The sequence below is a fragment of the Salmo salar genome, chromosome 13 (genome assembly GCF_965601325.2).
Source record: "Salmo salar chromosome 13, fSalSal1, whole genome shotgun sequence".
NCBI lineage: Eukaryota > Metazoa > Chordata > Actinopteri > Salmoniformes > Salmonidae > Salmo > Salmo salar.
The window spans coordinates 66,416,551-66,436,570 of NC_138303.1; the positions used below are offsets into that span (position 1 = coordinate 66,416,551).

At 41.4% G+C, this 20,020-nt stretch overlaps 1 protein-coding gene across 4 annotated transcripts in view; it reads left to right on the forward strand.

Annotated features, from left to right (window-relative positions):
* Positions 1–20,020, forward strand: part of LOC106567559 (double C2-like domain-containing protein beta) — a 367,378-nt gene that overhangs the window by 299,549 nt on the left and 47,809 nt on the right. For all 4 annotated transcript variants that reach the window (XM_045693460.2, XM_045693462.2, XM_082960276.1 and 1 more), the window contains one exon: positions 5,974–6,083. In XM_045693460.2, the coding sequence (XP_045549416.1) occupies positions 5,974–6,083 (110 nt within the window). The remainder of the gene's footprint in view (positions 1–5,973; positions 6,084–20,020) is intronic.

Sequence of the window (20,020 nt, forward strand, 5' to 3'; positions counted from 1 at the left end):
AACATCACTACTCTGGACAGTTCTGACTTAGAATATGTGGACAACTACAAATACCTAGGTGTCTGGTTAGACTGTAAACTCTCCTTCCAGACTCACATTAAGCATCTCCAATCCAAAATTAGAATCGTCTTCCTATTTCGCAATCAAAGCATCCTTCACTCATGCTGCCAAACATACCCTCGTAAAACTGACAATCCTGACGATTCTTGACTTCGGCGATGTAATTTACAAAATAGCCACCAACACTCTACTCAGCAAATTGGATGCAGTCTATCACAGTGCCATCCATTTTGTCACCAAAGCCCCATATACTACCCACCACTGCGACCTGTATGCTCCCGTTGGCTGGCCCTCACTTCATATTCGTTGCCAAACCCACTGGCTCCAGGTCATCTATAAGTCTTTGCTAGGTAAAGCCCCGCTTTATCTCAGCTCACTGGTCACCATAGCAGCACCCACCCGTAGCACATGCTCCAGCAGGTATATCTCACTGGTCACCCCCAAAGCCAATTCCTCCGTTGGCCGCCTTTCCTTCCAGTTCTCTGCTGCCAATGACTGGAATGAACTGCAACAATCACTGAAGCTGGAGACTCATATCTCCCTCACTGACTTTAAGTACCAGCTGTCAGAGCAGCTCACAGATCACTGCACCTGTACTTAGCCCATCTGTAAATAGCCCATCCAACTGCCTCATCCCCCATACTGTTATTAATTTAATTTATTATGCTCCTTTGCACCCCAGTATCTCTACTTGCACACTCATCTTCTGCACATCTATCACTCCAGTGTTTAATTGCTATATTGTAATTATTTCGCCACTATGGCCTATTTTTTCCCTTACCTCCCTTATCCTACCTCATTTGTACACACTGTATATAGACTTTTTCTATTGTATTATTGACTGCATGTTTGTTTATTCCATGTGTAACTCTGTGTTGTTTGTGTCGCACTGCTTTGCTTTATCTTGGCCAGGTCGCAGTTGTAAATGAGAACTTGTTCTCAACTAGCCTACCTGGTTAAATAAAGGTGAAATAAAAAAATGTGTTTAAAAACATTCAGTGGCGTGCTTAGTCCAATCATGCCTTTTCATGAAAACCCAGGTTAAGTCCTTTTCCATAGTGAGGTATTTCCTAATTAAAAACTGTAGATGGGTGGCGGGATTCATTGCGACCGGCCCCTTAGACAATGCTGCCATATCTCAAAATGTTTATTTTTATTTATTTATTATTCATTTTTTTATACATTTTATTTTTTAATTAGGCTCTACGTGTAATGTGAATACAGATAAATGAATGCAAAATAACCCTATATGTGTATAGTCTATCCCTTAACTCGCATAAGTTTATTTAAAACAGGGTGATAAGTAAATGATAACTGAATACCATGTAATGTATGGGTGGTGTAAAATAATTTTTCTCTATGGAGCAACCACGAAATAGTAAAGGGCTCAAGCTGACTTATAACTGATATAAACTTATCTCTGTGATAATATTCTCCTTCCAAGCGAGAAACTATTCAAAACTATTTCTTTTTAAAGTAACATGGGTCCGTAACACACGGTCAGGTGTATTCCCTAATACAGCAATGGTGTATGCTTTAAGGTTTATTCCCCCACAGGCAACTCTTAGAGCATCTCATCCAAATGTCCACTCAGTTAATTCTATTACACAGGCATTATTGTCACGTCCTGGCCAGTATATAAAGTTAATTGTTTTGTAGTTTGGTCAGGGCGTGGCAGAGGGTATTTGTTTTATGTGGTTCGGGGTGGTGTGTTTGTTAAAAGGGTGTTTGGTTTAGTATTTCCGGGTTTTGGTTTATGTCTAGGTAGTTCTATGTGGAGTCTAGTGAGAGTATGTCTATGTTTGGTTAATTGGGGTTGGGACTCTCAGTTGAAGGCAGGTGTTGTCTATCTGCCTTTGATTGAGAGTCCCATATATTAGGGTGTGTTTGTGTTTGTGATTTGTGGGTGATTGTTCTGTGTTGAGCCTATGCTAGCCAGACTGTTTGTAGTTGTTCGTTCGTTCTTTTGTTTTGTGATTTTTGTACGTTCATTTTTTGAAGTAAATAAATTCTCAAGATGAGCATACACGTACCTGCTGCGTATTGGTCCTCCTTCACCGACAACAACCGTGACAATTATATTGTTTATAACTAACTCCTGATTTAATGTCCCACCATCCAGTTGTACCACACAGAAGACATGATACATAGAACAATTACAAAATACATAGAACAATTACAGAATACCTTATCGGAAAAATATTGAAACCCTTAACTCTATCACAACAATCAGCGTTTATACTTGGAATTTGCGCCCTAAATCCTATCACCAAGTGTCATCACAATCTCAACAATCGGCGTTTATACTTGGAATTTCGCCCTAAGTCCTATCACCAAGTCTCATAATCATAAACATGTAACCCAGGAATGTATAACCTATTTCCATCTGGGTGGTCTGTGCTTCCTCCCACAGGTTGTGTAACAATAATTTCACACTTTCAATTATTCCACTATTACAAAGAAATGTAGGTTTGTATAAATTTAACAGCGAGGCGACACTTACTTGCCAGAATGACTCATTAACCATAACGTGCTATAACAAATTACAGACTTTAGATATAACAAGCGTCTGCTTACCTTATAATTTTATTGCGCTTGCATGTGGATCAATGGTCAGTCCAGCGAAGTGGTCACTCGCTCCTGGCAAGCTCGCCAAAATATTGGTCAATTTCTTCAACAAATGATCAGGTCTGTATAATTATCAAACATACATTAGTAATGGAAAGGAAACACAGACTCTTTGTTTAAGTATTACAATTATTCTTTAGTAATACAATTGTAAGCAGACGTTGGTACAGAGTACAGTATATGGTTCTGCAAAATGTCTAAGACATCCTGTAACTCATAGCCTCTCCCAGTCCTCCTGGCCTGAGTTTCCCTGGCAACAACATTTTAATAAATCTAACCTCCCCCTGACAACAGCAACCATCTTATCAGCAATTAAAGCTCAGAAGTGGGTTTGACCGAAACTTGACCTTTCATCACAAGTATAGGGTCATAACAAGGTGAACGTGTCCAAGCATCTTCTGACAGGTGGCTGTTTTCATCAGGCCTGCGGCAGCCTTGTGTTCTCAGAAAACCAGTCGTATTCTCAGAACCTCAGATAGCCAGGTGGGGCCCAGACAGGAGGAGTATGTATGAACGTAGGTGGTTTTCACCTTCTGATAATGTCTGAAGGGCACAACACTCAAAACAGGTGTTAATACACACAGAGGTCTCCTAGAAGAGGACACACAGTTTATCATAACACAATTTATTAACTCTTTAAAAGGTATGTTGCCTTGGTTTAACCCTCATCACACCTACACCTTGTTTACTCATCAAAACCCAGCCCTTTCGCACCACTGTAAGCTATTACACTCATAATTTGGGCTATGAAAATAGCTACAATATTTCTGACACCATCCAGAACTATAGCACTATTTACCATCGCGTTAGGTTTGTTAAAATAGAGCCCAACATGTCAGCCTCTAACGAACGATGCACAGCCACTATCTTTATAGAGCGAAAACAAAGCACCACAGCACCGTGATAGACGAATACAACAGGGGATCTTATTGTTCAAACTTTTTTTTAATCAAACCCACTGGAATTAATAATTGCTTACTTACAGTGCCTTCAGAAAGTATTCATACCCTTTGACTTATTCCACATTTGTTGGGTTATAGCCTGAATTCAAAATGGATGAAATATATTTTTTTCTCACCGTCTGTCACGTCCTGACCTTAGAAAGCTGTTATTTTCTATGGTAGAGTAGGTCAGGGCGTGACAGGGGGGTTTTCTAGTTTAGTTTTCTATGTTAGTTTTCTATGTTGTCAGGTTCTAGTTTTGTATTTCTATGTTGGGTTTTGTTTGGGATGATCTCCAATTAGAGGCAGCTGGTCCTCGTTGTCTCTAATTGGAGATCATACTTAAGTAGGTTTTTTTTCCACCTGGGTTTGTGGGAGATTGTTTCAGAGTTTGTGTATGTTTCTACTCTGCGTCACGGTTTGTTGTTTTTGTTTCGTTCAGTTTATTGTGTATGTATTGCAAAGTTTCACAGTGAAAATAAAATGTGGAATGACACACGCTGCACTTTGGTCCGCTCCTTCCTACGACAACCGTGACACCGTCTGTATTTTTTTCTCACACACAATACTCAATAATGACAGTGAAGACATGTTTTTAAAAATTGTTGCTAATTAATTGACAATGAAATACAGAATTATCTCTTTTGCATAAGTATTCACAGCCCTGAGTCAATATTTTGTAAAAGCACCTTTCGAGGTGATTATAAGTCTCTAAGAGTTTTGCACACCAGGATTGTACAATGTTTGCCCATTTATTATTTTTTAAATGTTCAATTTTTATTTTTATTTTTATTTATTTCACCTTTATTTAACCAGGTAAGCTAGTTGAGAACAAGTTCAACAAGTTTATTGTTAATCATTGCTAGACAGCCATGTTCAAGTCTTGCCATAGATTTTCAAGCCGATTTAAGTCAAAGCTGTATTTAAGTCGCTCAGGAACATCCAATGTCGTCTTGGTAAGCAACTCCAGTGTAGATTTGGCCTTGTCTTTTAGGTTATTGTCCTGCTGAAAGGTGCATTCGTCTCCCAGTGTCTGTTGGAAAGCAGACTGAACTAGGCTTTCCTCTAGGATTTTGTCTTTTGTTTATCGCTGTATTTTGTTTATTTGTATTCTAAAAAACTCACTAGTCCTTGCCAGTGACAAGCATACCCATAACATGATGCAGCCACCATCATGCTTAAAAATATAAAGAGTGGTACTCAGTGATGTGTTGGATTTGCCCCAAACATAACTCTTTGTATACAGAACAAAAAGTGTATTTTCTTTGACAATTTCTTTGCAGTATTACATAAGTGCCTTTTTGCAAACAGGATGGATGATTTGGAATATTTTTTTTCTGTACAGGCTTCCTTCTTTTCACTGTAATTTAGGTTAGTATTGTGTAGGAACTACAATGTTGTTGTTCCATACTCAGTTTTCTCATATCAAAACCATTAAACTCTGTAACTGCCTCAAGGTGAAATCCCTGAGCAGTTTCCTTCCTCTCCGGCAACTGAGTTAGGAAGGACGCCTGTATATTTGTAGTGACTTGGTGTATTGATACACCATCCAAAACCTAATTAGTAACCACCATGCTCAAAGGGATATTCAACTACAGCTTTTTAATTTTTACGTATCTACCAATCGGTGACATTTGTGAGGCATTGAAAATCCTCTCTGGTCTTTATGGTTGAATCTGTGCTTGAAATTCACTACTTGATTAATAAGAAACCTTACAGATAATTGTATTTGTGGGCTACAGAGATGGGATAGTCATTCAAAAATCATGTTAACCACTATTACTGAACACAGAATATGCAACTTCTTTCTGAAGGCACTCTATTAAGCTCCCAGCATTCGTTGATATGCCTATTGTTTTGTTTAATTGCAATCTGGCATTTGCATTCTAGGTCTTCGAAATGCACAGCTTTGTCCTTATGTGTCGCTACTGTTGGATTCTGGTGTTGACAAAATCACCCGAGAATCGAGAACGTGTCCTCTATTCTCTGGTGATTTCGTTACCATCGTGCACAGGGAAGTTGTTCACACCTCTAGGTTAACCTGAAAAGAGACTGATATAGATGAGATGAGACAAGAATCATTTCAATCTCCAGATTACATCTGAATTACAGATTAGAGCCTGATGGGGAGATGGTTGGGGATTTAACCCTTATCTCTGTAGTCATATGTTATGTGTTAGAGCCCGGAGCTCTGCACAGAGGACACGAGGTCTGTAAACTGATAGTGACTTCTGTTGCACCCTAATGGTCATGGTCAGCCTGTGATGGAGTGGAGGGCAAAGGTCAATACCTAATCCCAATTTTTATTTTGATATCTTTCTTGCTTGCTCTCTCTCTCTGTCAGGCCAATAAACTTCGCACCAAGACCCTGCGCAACACCCTCAACCCTGTCTGGAGTGAGACCCTGACCTACTACGGCATCACCGATGAGGATATGGTCCGCAAAACACTCAGGTAACCTTCTCCCTCCATCACCTAATTTGAAAAAGAGCGACACCAACTGGAGGTGGTCTCGAAAGAGGAGCGTATAATGGCATTACAGGCTAATGACTTTGTAATAGCAATGCTAATAGTGCTATGCTAGCAGTGGTACACAGCAGTAGTACACAGTGCAATGGCAGGCTAATATAAGTATCGCAACATAGGCTAGCAGTTATAGCAGTAAGGAATTAGAAGGGCTATAGTCCAAGTCGGTATTAGATAGAACATTGAGGCCCTGCCCGCCTTTGGAGAAAACAACCTGTGGTTACCTAGGTTACCCCATTGGCTCACAGCAAAAACTTTTTTTCAAATGCAATTTTCTTGTCTGTCTGTTTTAGCCAATTACAAAACTACATTTAAGAAAAGTACAACATGTCTAAAGATTACTTTTCAACATTGCCTGCTCCTGAGCGTTCTCACTACTTAGAAAAATGTAACATTGTAGGGCTTCCCTCATGCCCCTTTTCATGTGAGTGAGTGCTAGCTAGCTACTGACCGGAACATTATGCTAGCGAAGACCAACGACACAAACAAACAAACTATTCAGCTACAAGTAGTGAGTGGAGTTACACATGGATTATAATAAACAAGTTATATGTCTTACCTGTGATGAAATGTTTTCCACACACATAGTTACGTGTAGCCTACTTGGACACCATTTCTGCGCGTTAGCACTCGCCAATGGCATTGATTGCATAGGGAAGACCGGGGCTAAATGTAACAAGGGTCAGGTGTAACAGGTCGGCCTACATTATATTCACTATATGATCCTTGGTTGGCTGAGTGCCAGTGGAATGTTTTTTTGGGGGGGGACATTCAAGTCATGTTTCTAATGAGCAATAAAAACTAGCCTAATGTTTAGACTTTAGAGTTGAAGCCAGTCACTGATGTGCTAAAGCTCTCAATGTTATTGGATGAATCCCAGAACATATTCCCGTCTGTGCTAGCGAAACAGTCCTGTACCTAAGCATCCTACTTCCTGTTTGAGTTTTTGCTTGTGAGGAGAAGGCAGCAGGATAGAGTTATGGTCTGATTTGCCAAAGGGAAGGCGAGGGAGGGCCTTGTATGCGTTTCTGTGTGTGGAGTAAAGTGATCTACAGTTTTGTCACCTCTAGTTGCACAGGTGACATGCTGGCAAAATTGAGGTAAAACAGATTCCCTGCATTCCAATTCCCTGCATTAAAATCACCGGCTATGAGAAACTCCGCCTCTGGATGTGAAGCCGGTTGGATGTTCTGCCAAATTCTCTAAAACGACATTGGAGGCGGCTTATGGTCGAGAAATTAACATTCAATTCTCTGGCAACAGCTCTGTTGGAAATTCCTGCAGTCAGCATGCCAATTGCATGCTCCCTCAAAACTTGAGACATCTGTGGCATTGTGTTGTGTAACAAAACGGTACATTTTAGAGTGGTCTTTTATTGTCCCCAGCATAAGGTTCACCTGTGTAATTATCATGCTGTTTAATCTCCTACCCCAGATAGACTTCTGATTGCCTGACCAGGTCAGGCGACCTGGTCAGCAGAGAGATCCAGAAGCAGAGGTGTGAAAAGTTAGGGGGCAGGGTGGCTGAAAACAATTGAGAGCCCATCCCCCAGCACCTCTGCTCTCTGCAGAGTAATAAAGTTAGAGTTGAGAGCCTGGGTGACTAGAGTTAGAGGGTTTTGTACATAACGCCTAACCCCTAGCCTGCTTACCTTGGCATTCAATCAAATTGTTGCGAGTCATTTCAGGGATGCAAGCTGATGAATTGAATCCGATTTAGATTGACACCAAGGCCAAGATCGTGAAGAGGTCACCACATTTATCTAAGCCTATAAACAAACGGAATCAGAAAAGTCCAATATTGCAGGCTTTAAAGTAACTTTCCAGTGTTTACAGATTTCTATGAAATATGACTTATAATGACTTACAATATTAATTAAATAGTTTTCCTTTCAAAAAATGTTATTTTAGTATGTTAAAAAGCAGCTTCTATGTGTTGGAATGGTGTGGGCATACCCCAACAACAGAATGGTGTGGGTGTTTACTGGTCATTAAAAATATTCATGCAAGTAGACTGCTGATTGGCCTGCTCATCCTCCTCTAGGCCGCTGATTGGCCAGCTCATCCACCTTAGGAGTAGGACATCAAAGTCTGTAAGGAAATAGCAAGCATTTTTTAAACAGTCTGTTTGAGATACAAGTTTGAAGTTCAGCTTTTTAGGTGTTATTTCTCCAATTTATGCTTTGGCCACAAATACAGGTATAGGATGAGTCAACAACATTATTTGGGTATGAGTTAACAGAATATGAACTTTTAAAAGAGACATTTTCACAGGACATTTACTAGGTGTAAGCCCTTAGATCACAATATCTACTAAGCTAACATATGGAATTGTTTTAAGATGGTCATACAATGGATAATTTATACATTTGATTTTGAATTTTAGGACCCTTGTAGGTAAAACAAAATATGTATAGTTGATGAAATATTGAATTTAGCATTTACTGCTGTCATGACGTTGGCCTGTGGGTAAGGTTTATGACCCCCCCCCCCCCCATAAATACCTTTCTCCCTTCCCCTCTCTGACCCTACTGAAGGACTTGAATAGCCTGTGTTAAATATAGAGAGTCTGGGAACATCAAACAAATGGGGAAAAGGAACCATATTTTGGTAATAAAACCAGTTGGAAATATGCTTGGGAACGTAATAAGTATGTATGTAAGGTTCGGTTGTCATCTGAGACATTATGATTGATGACAGGACGACATAAACTGGACCTGAGAAAGTATACACCCTCTAGTTATCAGAGTAACATGTAATTGTTATGCAATTGAAATGTTTGATATTGAAATTGTTTGTTAGGAGATGAAATGTAATTTTAGCTTCCAAATGAGAGATTTGGGTTTTCATAAGGAAAGTGCCCTGCTTGATCAGTGGCCCACCCCTGTGAAGAGGAGGGGTTATAAACGATGAAACACATCCGTCCCCCCTCTCCACTATATAAGCCTTTGACGAAAAGATAACCAGGTTGTTCCAGTACGGGAGGTCTGCAGCCTCTACGTTAGAAGGACACACATGTCAAGGACAGAACTAAGCCAACCTCGGCGTGAGCTATGGTATGAACTGGTATGAACTTTGAGCTTATTCACTACAGAAGTGCTACTTCCTAGCCGTTGAGTTAGCAGTGGCCGCTGTCGACGTGGGCTAGGAAAGGACGGACGACGAATCCAGGCTAACAGACAGACGAAGATACCACCACGTATCCAATTTACTACCAGAGACATTCTTCCGAGTTTACAGGAAGATCTGTTGGCCAACCCGGCCAGCATCTACGACCAATCTACCGAAGCGCAGCTCAGAGTAAATATTTATTGCATTTTCCTTTTCCAAGTGGGCGGTAATTTAGAATGCATAAGATAATGTATTTACGATAGCATAGCTGCTGTTTCTGTGTTCCTAAATCTTCCCGCTCTTTCATTCAAGCCCAACCCCCTTTCCTTTGTGTAACCAGCTTTCATACAGGTTCCGTTCACCAGGGGTGAATTCTGTATGACATCATTGTATTCTGTGTATTTGTAATTCTGTGTGATTAGTTAGGTATTTAGTAAATAAATAATTAAACCCAATTTTGTATTGCTGATTCAACTTGTTAGCCAGGGTTCGTGAAGACTTTAAAACTTTCATTATGAGACTGAAAATAAGATAAGGGTTAATATTGACTGCTATCGATGTAAAATATTACTAAGTATTTTAAAACCTCTATGGGACCGGCGGGACGAATTCGTCCCACCTACGTAACAGCCAGTTGAATCCTGTGGCGCGATTTTCAAAACCTTTGAAATGCTATTACTTCAATTTCTCAAACATATGACTATTTTACAGCTATTTAAAGACAAGACTCTCGTTAATCTGACCACACTGTCCGATTTCAAAAAGGCTTTACAACGAAAGCAAAACATTAGATTATGTTAGCAGAGTACACAGCCAGAAATAATCAGACACCCATTTCTCAAGCTAGCATATAATGTCACAAAAACCCAGAAGACAGCTAAATGCAGCACTAACCTTTGATGATCTTCATCAGATGACACACCTAGGACATTATGTTATACAAAACATGTATTTTTTGTTCAATCAAGTTCATATTTATATCAAAAACCAGCTTTTTACATTAGCATGTGACGTTCAGAAAAAGCATACCCCCCGCAAACTTCCGGGGAATTTACTAACAATTTACTAAATTACTCACGATAAACGTTCACAAAAAGCATAACAATTATTTTAAGAATTATAGATACATTACTCCTCTATGCACTCGATATGTCCGATTTTAAAATAGCTTTTCGGATGAAGCACATTTTGCAATATTCTGAGTAGATAGCCCGGCATCACAGGGCTAGCTATTTAGACACCCGGCAAGTTTAGCCTTCACCAAAATCCCATTTACTATAACAAAAATGGTCTTACCTTTCCTGTTCTTCGTCAGAATGCACTCCCAGGACTGCTACTTCAATAACAAATGTTGGTTTGGTCCAAAATAATCCATCGTTATATCCGAATAGCGGCGTTTTGTTCGTGCGTTCAAGACACTATCTGAAATGGTAAATAAGGGTCGCACGCATGGCGCAATTCGTGACAAAAAAAATCTAAATATTCCATTACCGTACTTCGAAGCATGTCAACCGCTGTTTAAAATCCATTTTTATGCCATTTTTCTCGTAAAAAAGCGATAATATTCCGACCGGGAATGTCCATTTAGCTAAACAGAGGAAAGTAAACAAAGCTTTCGGTCGACGCGGGCACGAGCCTGAGTCTCACAGTACTGTAACCAGCCACTACCCAAACGCGCTACTTTGTTTCAGCCAGAGCCTGCAAAGCCACGATTCAGCTTTTTGCCGCCTTCTGAGACCCTATGGCAGCCGTAGGAAGTGTCACGGGACAGCTAAGATCCTCACTCTTCAATAAACAGAGACGAGAAGAACGACACCTTGTCAGACAGGCCACTTCCTGCATGAAATCTTCTCAGGTTTTTGCCTGCCATATGAGTTCTGTTATACTCACAGACACCATTCAAACAGTTTTAGAAACTTTAGGGTGTTTTCTATCCAAAGCCAATCATTATATGCATATTCTAGTTACTGGGCAGGAGTAGTAACCAGATTAAATCGGGTACGTTTTTTATCCAGCCGTGTCAATACTGCCCCCTATCCCCAACAGGTTAAGAGTTTATTCGGAAGATAACAGCTCTATGAATGTTCTTCCGTGGTGCCCCGACTTTCTAGTTAATTACATTTACATGATTAGCTTAATCAGGTAATATTAATTACAGAGAAAGAATTTTATAGGTTAGCATGTCATAGCACTTAATCCGGCATTGCCAAAGACACGACACTGCTATAGCCCATAGAAACACACCAAATAACACATTTTTACATGGCAAAGCAGACAGCCAAAAAATGTATCATAAGGATTAGTGTCTGTCTTATATTATTTTTTTAAATGTTTTTACCCATATTTGGTCATTTTACTCGTGGCACGTTTTATCCCCTATGCACGTTGTTCTATTTTTACAGCCCGGTACTGGGTTACCTTCAGACGACTCCTCTGTGTGCATCATAAAGATAAAACAACTGACACCTTCGTATTCGTGAGTCTCCCCTTTCAATAGTGGCGAGTTATTAATTTTTAGCTCAAACGGTTCGGTCTGGACAGACGCTTTTGTGAGAAGACCTCTTCGAAATTAGGACATCCACGGCATAGCGTTCAAACGACTGCCTTAATGCTTGTGGATACCGTAGACCAAAACAAACAACACTGTTGTGTTCGTGAGTCTCATCTTTCGATGGTGGTGATTTCTTTACGGATCCTCTCGTGTAGAAAAACACTGCTTTCACAAGAACCATGTTATGGAATAGGCTTTAAATCGGCAGAAAGGGGGTAGTGAGCTGCAGTCACTGCAAGAAACGTAAATCTCTAGCATAAACACACAGAGAGCTATTCTATATTCAAAATGGCGTCTCCATGTGACGTGTGGGCGTGTCAATCAACTTTAGGATTTTTTTATCTGTTTTATCCACTCATGCGTGATCCTGCCCATGCATATAATGTCATGGGCAGGATCACAAGCATAATGATGTCTAGAGTCAATGACACTTGTTCCTCAACAGAGTGTGGATCTTCCTTCCTTCTCTGCATCTCAGTCGCATTGTTTATCCTGTTAATGGGGCTTTAATTGTGTTGCTGAGCGCTCTGCAATATAGTAGAGTTTTGGATTTGTTACCCGTGACTTTCCAAGCCTTGCCTCTAAAACCGTTTGTGCAATGGCATAGTGTTTCCAATTCCAGGATCTAGTTCTTTTGGTGTGGGCTGACTACTCCCTTTTCTGTGTCAGCGGATTTAATGAGTTAGTACTGTAGCCTTCAGTGTATTAGTGTTTACTGGGCACCACAATGACCCAGAGGAGTTAATTATGTAAGAGATAATCAACAAGGGGCTGTAAGAATGAACTTCAAAGTCATTGAATTATCCTGTGCATTATAACGAAATAATACACACTCTAGAATACCCTTTAAGCCAATCAGAAACGAGTATTCAACAATGCCATGGTTTAACTATCAATAATGACCATTTCCTTTTTTTTACGGAGGTGTCTTCAAGCCTCCTTTGTTTGAGCTGTCTAAACATATGTACTCTACTCTGGTACCAGGTCTGTATGTGCTTTAGCTAACTTTTCTCTTCTCACTATCATTTTTAAAGACATGCTCCAGAACTTTGGCGACTAGTAAGTATTTTTCAAACCTCTCGCTTTCGGCTGGATGTGTCAATGTGTAGTTTATACATGCATATTTACTGTATTACCTCAATTAGCCATGAAATCCCTAGTTTGAAAGCAACTTTTTACTGGAAGCTGTGCTACGCCATTTTCCCTACATTTTCCCCCACGTGGGCCAGCCCCCTAGCAATTCAAGTTCAAGCCAATGAGCTTCAGCCCTTGGCCATTTGAGTGACAGTTAACAAGATGCACACACAGTAGAGCGAGAGAGAGAGCAATGACGTAGCGCACATAAACTACACATCTCATTCCAAAATCATAAGCATTAATATGGAGTTGGTCCCCCCTTTGCTGCTATAACAGCCTCCTCTCTTCTGAGAAGGCTTTCCACTAGATGTTGGAACTATGCGTTGGGGACTTGCTTCCATTCAGCCACAAGAGCATTGTGAGGTCGGGCACGGATGTTGGGTGATTAGGCCTGGCTCGCAGTCGGCATTCCAATTCATTCCAAAGGTGTTCGATTGGGCAGAGGTGAGGGATATGTGCAGGCCAGTTCTTACACACCGTTCATGACAAACCATTTCTGTATGGACTTCACTTTATGCATGGGGGCATTGTCATGCTGAAACAGGGGAGGGTCTTCCCCAAACTCTTGCCACAAAGTTGGAAGCACTGAATCATCTAGAATGTCATTGTATGCTGTTGCGTTAAGATTTCCCTTCACTGGAACTAAGAGGCCTAGCCCGGACCATGGAAAAACAGCCCCGGACCATTATTCCTCCTCCACCAAACTTTACAGTTGGCACTATGCATTGGGGCAGGCAGCATTCTCCTGGCATGTGCTAAAGCTAGATTCGTCCGTCTAACTGCCAGATGGTGAAGTGTGATTCATCACTCCAGAGAACACGTTTCCACTGTTCCAGAGTCCAATGGAGATGAGCTTTACACCACTCCAGCCAACGCTTGGCATTGCGCATGGTGATCTTAGGATTGTAAACGGCTGCTCGGCCATGGAAACCCATTTCACGAAGCTCCGGACGAACAGTTCTTGTGCTGACGTTGCTTCCAGAGGTTGCAACCGAGGACAGACGATTTTACACGCTACGTGCTTCAACACTCGGCGGTCCCATTCTGTGACCTTGTGTGGCCTACCACTTCACGGCTGAGCCGTTGTTGCTCTTGAAGGTTTCCACTTCACAGTAACAGCACTTACAGTTGACCAGGGCAGCTCTAGCAGTGCAGAAATTTGACAAACTGACTTGACGGTGCCACGTTGAAAGTCACTGAGCTCTTCAGTAAGGAATTTCTACTGCCAATGTTTGTCTATGGAGATTGCATGGCTGTGTGCTCGATTTTATACACCTGTCAGCAACGGGTGTGGCTGAAATAGACTAATCTACTAATTTGAAGCGGTGTCCACATACTCTTGTATGTATAGTGTATCAGCACATACACTGCCCTCCTGAATTATTGGCACCCTAGGTAAATATGAACAAAAAAGGCTGTGAAAGAATGTCATTGTTGTTCATCAGCTTGAGCTTACACTCAAAATATCATATGAATCTAACCTTTAATTTAGTTAATTTTTTAAAATAAAATAAAATCGTCATTAAGAAATAATTGTTTTGTTCAAAAACATGCATGTCACAATTATTGGCACCCCTGCATTTAGTACTTTGTGCACCCTCCTTTTGCCGAGATAAAAGCTCTGAGTCGTCTCCTATAATGTTTGATGAGGTGGCAGAACACATAGGAAGGGATTTGAGACCATTCCTCCATACAGAAACTTTCCAGATCCTTCAGAGTCCTTGGTCTTCGCTTGTGGACTCTCCTCTTCAGCTCACTCCACATGTTTCAATGGGGTTTAGGTCAGGGGACTTGGATGGCTAGTGCAAAATCTTGATTCTATAGCCCTAGTGTTTCAACTCTTTAGAGTCTGCCAACCCTGTTACTCCTCTCTTCATCCAAATCAAAGTTCAAGCAGAGAGTTCACCAGGAGATATCTTTGGAATCGATCGTCTTCACGTTTCTTATAAGTCAATTCATATTGCATATTTGATTGAGCTGTTTGTTGAATAGTAGTTTGCTGTAGGTTAGGCAAAGTGACCACAAGATGTGCCAAAAGAGAACGGACCAACTTTACTTAGCCTCCAGGTGCCTTATTTCAAATCCATGTGTAACCCCCCAAGCATCAATGGTATGGGTTCGTGGATCCCTGTGTAGTGAGTACGGTAAATGCCATTTCAGATGCAGACTTAGTCTTGGCATGTTAGCTTGTCTGTATTTATAAGTGTGTCACCACCACCTCCAGCAATGTACAACCTTTCTGTTGCGCTGTGATTGGAGAATTGACTTGTTAGCCGTCGGTCGGTCAGCTTGCCACAGCCAGCTCCATGCAGAGATGGCCCATATTCAACTCTCTCCACTAACCTTCAGGAGTTACAGATGTAAACCGCAAAATAAAGCACAAACCTAAACACCACTGGCTGAAATATTTTCCCAGACAAAACTAACAAATGGAGGCAGACAAAATTGCTGCTTCTTTGTGTGTGTGTGTAATTAACACTGAGTGTACAAAACATTAAGGACACCTTCCAAATATTGAGTTGCTTTGAGACCCTAATTTACCTTTATTTCAACAGGGAAGTCATATTGAGACTAAAGTCTCTTTTACAAATGATCCCTGCAAAATACATAAACAAGCACACAATAGGCAAGCACAGACAAACATAAATATACACGAAAAAATACACATGAAGATACAAAACACATTCAACTAAAACAAACACATTCTTTAATTAAAAAAGCCTCTGTTATCTGTATGAGGGGACACCAAAGCATCCAATTGAAACGTCCTCTGAAGATAATTCCAAACATAGACACCCAAGTAGTCTCCAGAGTTAACCAACCCTGTGACCGGCTTTAATAACTTCTCATTTTAAATCTTAACTGGGAAGTTAGGTAAGTCGGAAGCTTGTGGAGCAGGGCTTTGTAAACAAAAAGGGTGTAATGAGGATCTACGTGACTTCAAAGAGGTCCAGCCAACCTTTTGGTAAAGAATGCAGTGATGTGTAATAAATCTGTCTCCTGTGATAAAACAACAGGCGCTATGAAAAACGGCATCCAGGGGTTTAAGAGTAGTGGCAGCTGCACTTTGATAAATAGTATCACCATAATCAAGAACAGGTAGAAAGGTTGACTGCACAATCTGCTTCCTGTTGACTAGAGAGGCTAGATCTGTTTCTGTAAAAAAAAAAAGCCCACTTTAAATCTTACCTTCCTAAAAAGCTCATTCGTATGTTTTTTAAACATTAAATTATTGTCAATCCAAATACCAAGGTATTTGTATGCAAGAACTTGTTCGATTATAGCACCATCCGATGAGTGAAGGTTTAATCCCTCTGAGAAAATCTCACGAGAACTTTGAAAACAACATGTGTTTATTTTTGCCCGTATTATGTGTCACTAAAATAATCATGAAACCAAGAGCAGATGTTAGAGCCCAGGCCAATCGAGGACAACTTGTTCAATAAAATAGCATGATCAACAATATCAAATGCTTTTGATATGTCCACAAACAAGGCAGCACAAATCATTTCATTTTTTGCTAGACATGGAAGCCTGGAGATGAGACAATAATTATCAAGATCAATACTATCCACGTCTTATGGAGTTTCTTGATAACAATGTCAGATTTAAGATATGAGTTACTGAGCCAGCAATGAGGGGGGCAGCATACTTGAGCAGACCCGGCACCAATTGGTCAGCTCCTGTGGATTTCCTGGTATCTATAGTAAGTAAGGGATCAAGGATTTGTGCATTGCCAAAATGCTATAACTTATCTACCATTTTCGGAGTGAATCTACAAAATTTCTGAATCAGCATTTAGCCCACTCTTGGTGAAAGTAGGGTTAGACGCTCTTTCAAAAAAATAGCCTGTTTAAATAAAGTAATGTTTAAATGCATCAATGACAGAATTTTTGTCCGTTAATGGGGCCATAGTCTTAATTAATTTGCTTGGGGCAGAGAGGAGGAAGTGCAACCATTCAGAGATTTGACAGTTTTCCAGAATTTTGGCGGGTTTCACTTACAATCAGAAAGAGTGGTTACATAATAATTAGATGTATGCCTTTTTGATTAGTTTTACAAGATTACCAATCTGGGCAAATTATCAGCCAAAAAATGTCTCCACTGAGAGAGCAGAACCTACATCTCAAGCAAAAAAACAACATCAGCAACACACTCACCAGCTTTCATTGTTTATGTGAAATGGACATGCTCCAACTGATGCCATTGCGTGAAGACGCACACCACATAAGTGACTGAAGTTTTTTACTGCAGTCATATCGACACATATTCATTACAATGCCGTTATTGCTTTTGTGCTGATTTTCATTATTTATCAAGCACACTTGGTTGGTGCTTATAATGCTTTTTAGGCTACTGTAAAGGAGTGCGTAACTGGCTGCAGGGAAGTCAGGCGCAGGAGAGCAGAAATGGGTAGCAAACGGAGCCCTTTATTGAGGCGAACAAAAACACAGTGACAGTGACTAAGTTCAGGGCAGGGTATCGGGTGGAGGCCGGCTAGTGATGGCTGTTTAACAGTCTGATGGCCTTGGAAGCTGTTTTTCGGTCCCAGCTTTGATGCACCTTTAATGACCACACCTTCTAGATGATAGTGGGGTAAACAGGCCATGGCTCGGGTGGTTGATGTCCTTGATCTTTTTGGCCTTCCTGTGACATCGGGTGCTGTAGGTGTCCTGGAGGGCAGGCATTGTGCCCCTGGAGGTAAGTTGGGCAAACCGTACCACCCTCTGGAGAGCCCTGCGTTTGTGGGCGGTGCGGTTGCCATACTACGAGGGGATACAGCCCAACAGGATGCTCTCAATTGTGCATCTGTAAAAGTGTGTGAGGGTCTTAGGAGCCAAATTTCTACAGCCTCCTGAGGTTAAAGAGGTGCTGTTGCGTCTTCTTCACCACACTGTCTGTGTGGGGTGACCATTTCAGATTGTCAGGGATGTGTACGCAGAGGAACTTCAAGTTTATCACCTTCTCCATTGCGGCCCGTCGATGTGGATGGGGGCGTGCTCCCTCTGCTGTCTCCTGAAGTCCACGATCAGCTCTTCTGTTTTGTTGACGTTGAGGCAGAGGTTATTTTCCTGCCACCACTCCGCCAGGGCCCTCACCTCCTCCCTGTAGGCTGTCTCATAATTTTTGGTATTCAAGCCTACTACTGTTGTGTCGTCTGCAAACTTGATGGTTGAGTTGGAGGCGTGTGTGGCCATGCAGTCATGGGTGAACAGGGAGTACAGGAGGGGGCTGAGCATGCACCCTTGTGGGGCCCCTGTGTTGAGGATCAGCGTAGTGGAGGTGTTGTTTCCTACCTTCACCACCTGGGGCGGCCTGTCAGGAAGTCCAGGCCCCAGTTGCACAAGGCTGGGTTCAAACCCAGTGTCCCAAGCTTGATGATGAGCTTGGAAGGTACTATGGTGTTGAAGGCTGAGCTGGAGTCAATGAACTGCATTCATACGTACAGTATGTATTCTTCTTGTCCAGATGGGATAAGGCAGCGTGATGACAATTGCATCGTCTGTGGATCTATTAGGGCTGTATGCAAATTTAAGTCGGTCTAGGTTGTCAGGTAAGGTGGAGATGATATGATCCTTAACTAGCCACTCAAAGCACTTCATGATGACAGAAGTGAGTGCTACGGGGCGATAGTCATTTAGTTCAGTTACCTTTGTTCCTGTACCCAAGAAAGCAATGGTGGACATCTTGAAGCAAGTGGGGACAGCAGACTGGGATAGGGAGAGATTCGATATGTCCGTAAACACTCCAACCAGCTGGTCTGCGCATGCTCTGAGGATGCTAGGGATGCAACTGGGCCGGCTGCCTTTCGAGGGTTAACACGCTTAAATGTCTTACTCACATCAGCCTATTGAGAACAAGAGCCCAAAGTCCTTAGGAGCGGGCTGCATCGGTGTCACTATATTGTCCACAAAGAGGGTGAAGAAGGTGTTTAGCTTGTCCGGGAGCAAGGCGTCAATGTCCGCGACGTGGCTGGTTTTCCCTTTGTAATCCGTGATTGTCTGGAGTCCCTGCCACATACGTCTCGTGTCTGAGCCGTTAAATTGCAACTCCACTTTGTCTGGGTACTGACATTTTGCCTGATTTATTGCCTTTTGGAGGGCATAAGAGAACTGTTTGTATTTTATCTTATTCCTATTCACCTTGACGTGGTTAAGTGTGGTGGTCGCGCTTTCAGTTTTGTGCAAATGCTGCCATCTATCCACAGTTTTTGGTTTGGGTAGGTTTTAATAGTCACAGCGGGAACAACATCCCCTATACACTTCCTGATGAACTCAGTCACTCTGTCAGTGTGTACGTCAATGTTATTCTCAGAGGCAACCCGAAACATATCCCAGTCCGTGTGATCAAAACAATCTTGGTCAGACCAGCGTTGAATAGACCTTAGCACATGTACTTCCTGTAGGCTGGACAATAGAACGAATCAAAATTCACCCAAGGCTATAAAATGGCTAAAGAACTTTGGCTGAGCTGGAACACTAGAGCGAGGCCACAGCAAATGAATTGAAACAAACCTTCGCAGAGCCTCTTCTGGCTGGTGTGATGATGCTTAGAATTCCATTTCCCCTAAATGGCACCAAAAAAAATGTATCCCTTTTTATTTTACCACTACAGTCTGTTCTAAGGACAAAACTGAAAAAAATGTGTGTAAAAAGTAAACATCCGCACCTCGATGTTGTCAACTGTGCTTATGTGGAAGTAGGGAAAAAATGTAAACTTCTGACTATTTCTGGTCTAGTGATCGGTGACAACCTAGCTCGCTGCCCAGACTTAGTGCATTTGGGAAAGTATTCAGATCCCTTGACTTTTTCCAAACATTTTTACATTACAACCTTATTCTGAAATTGATTTAAAAAAAATCAGTCTACAGACAATACCCCATAATGACAAATCAAAAACAGGTTTTTAGACATTTTTGCAAATGTAGTACAAAATAAAGAACTGAAATATGCCAGATGGTTTAGGCCCTTTCTTCTTTAAGGTTGCTGCCCTATCATCACCAAGCCTATCTCTGACCATTTTAACCTGTCTCTCCTCTCTGGGGAGGTTCCCATTGCTTGGAAGGC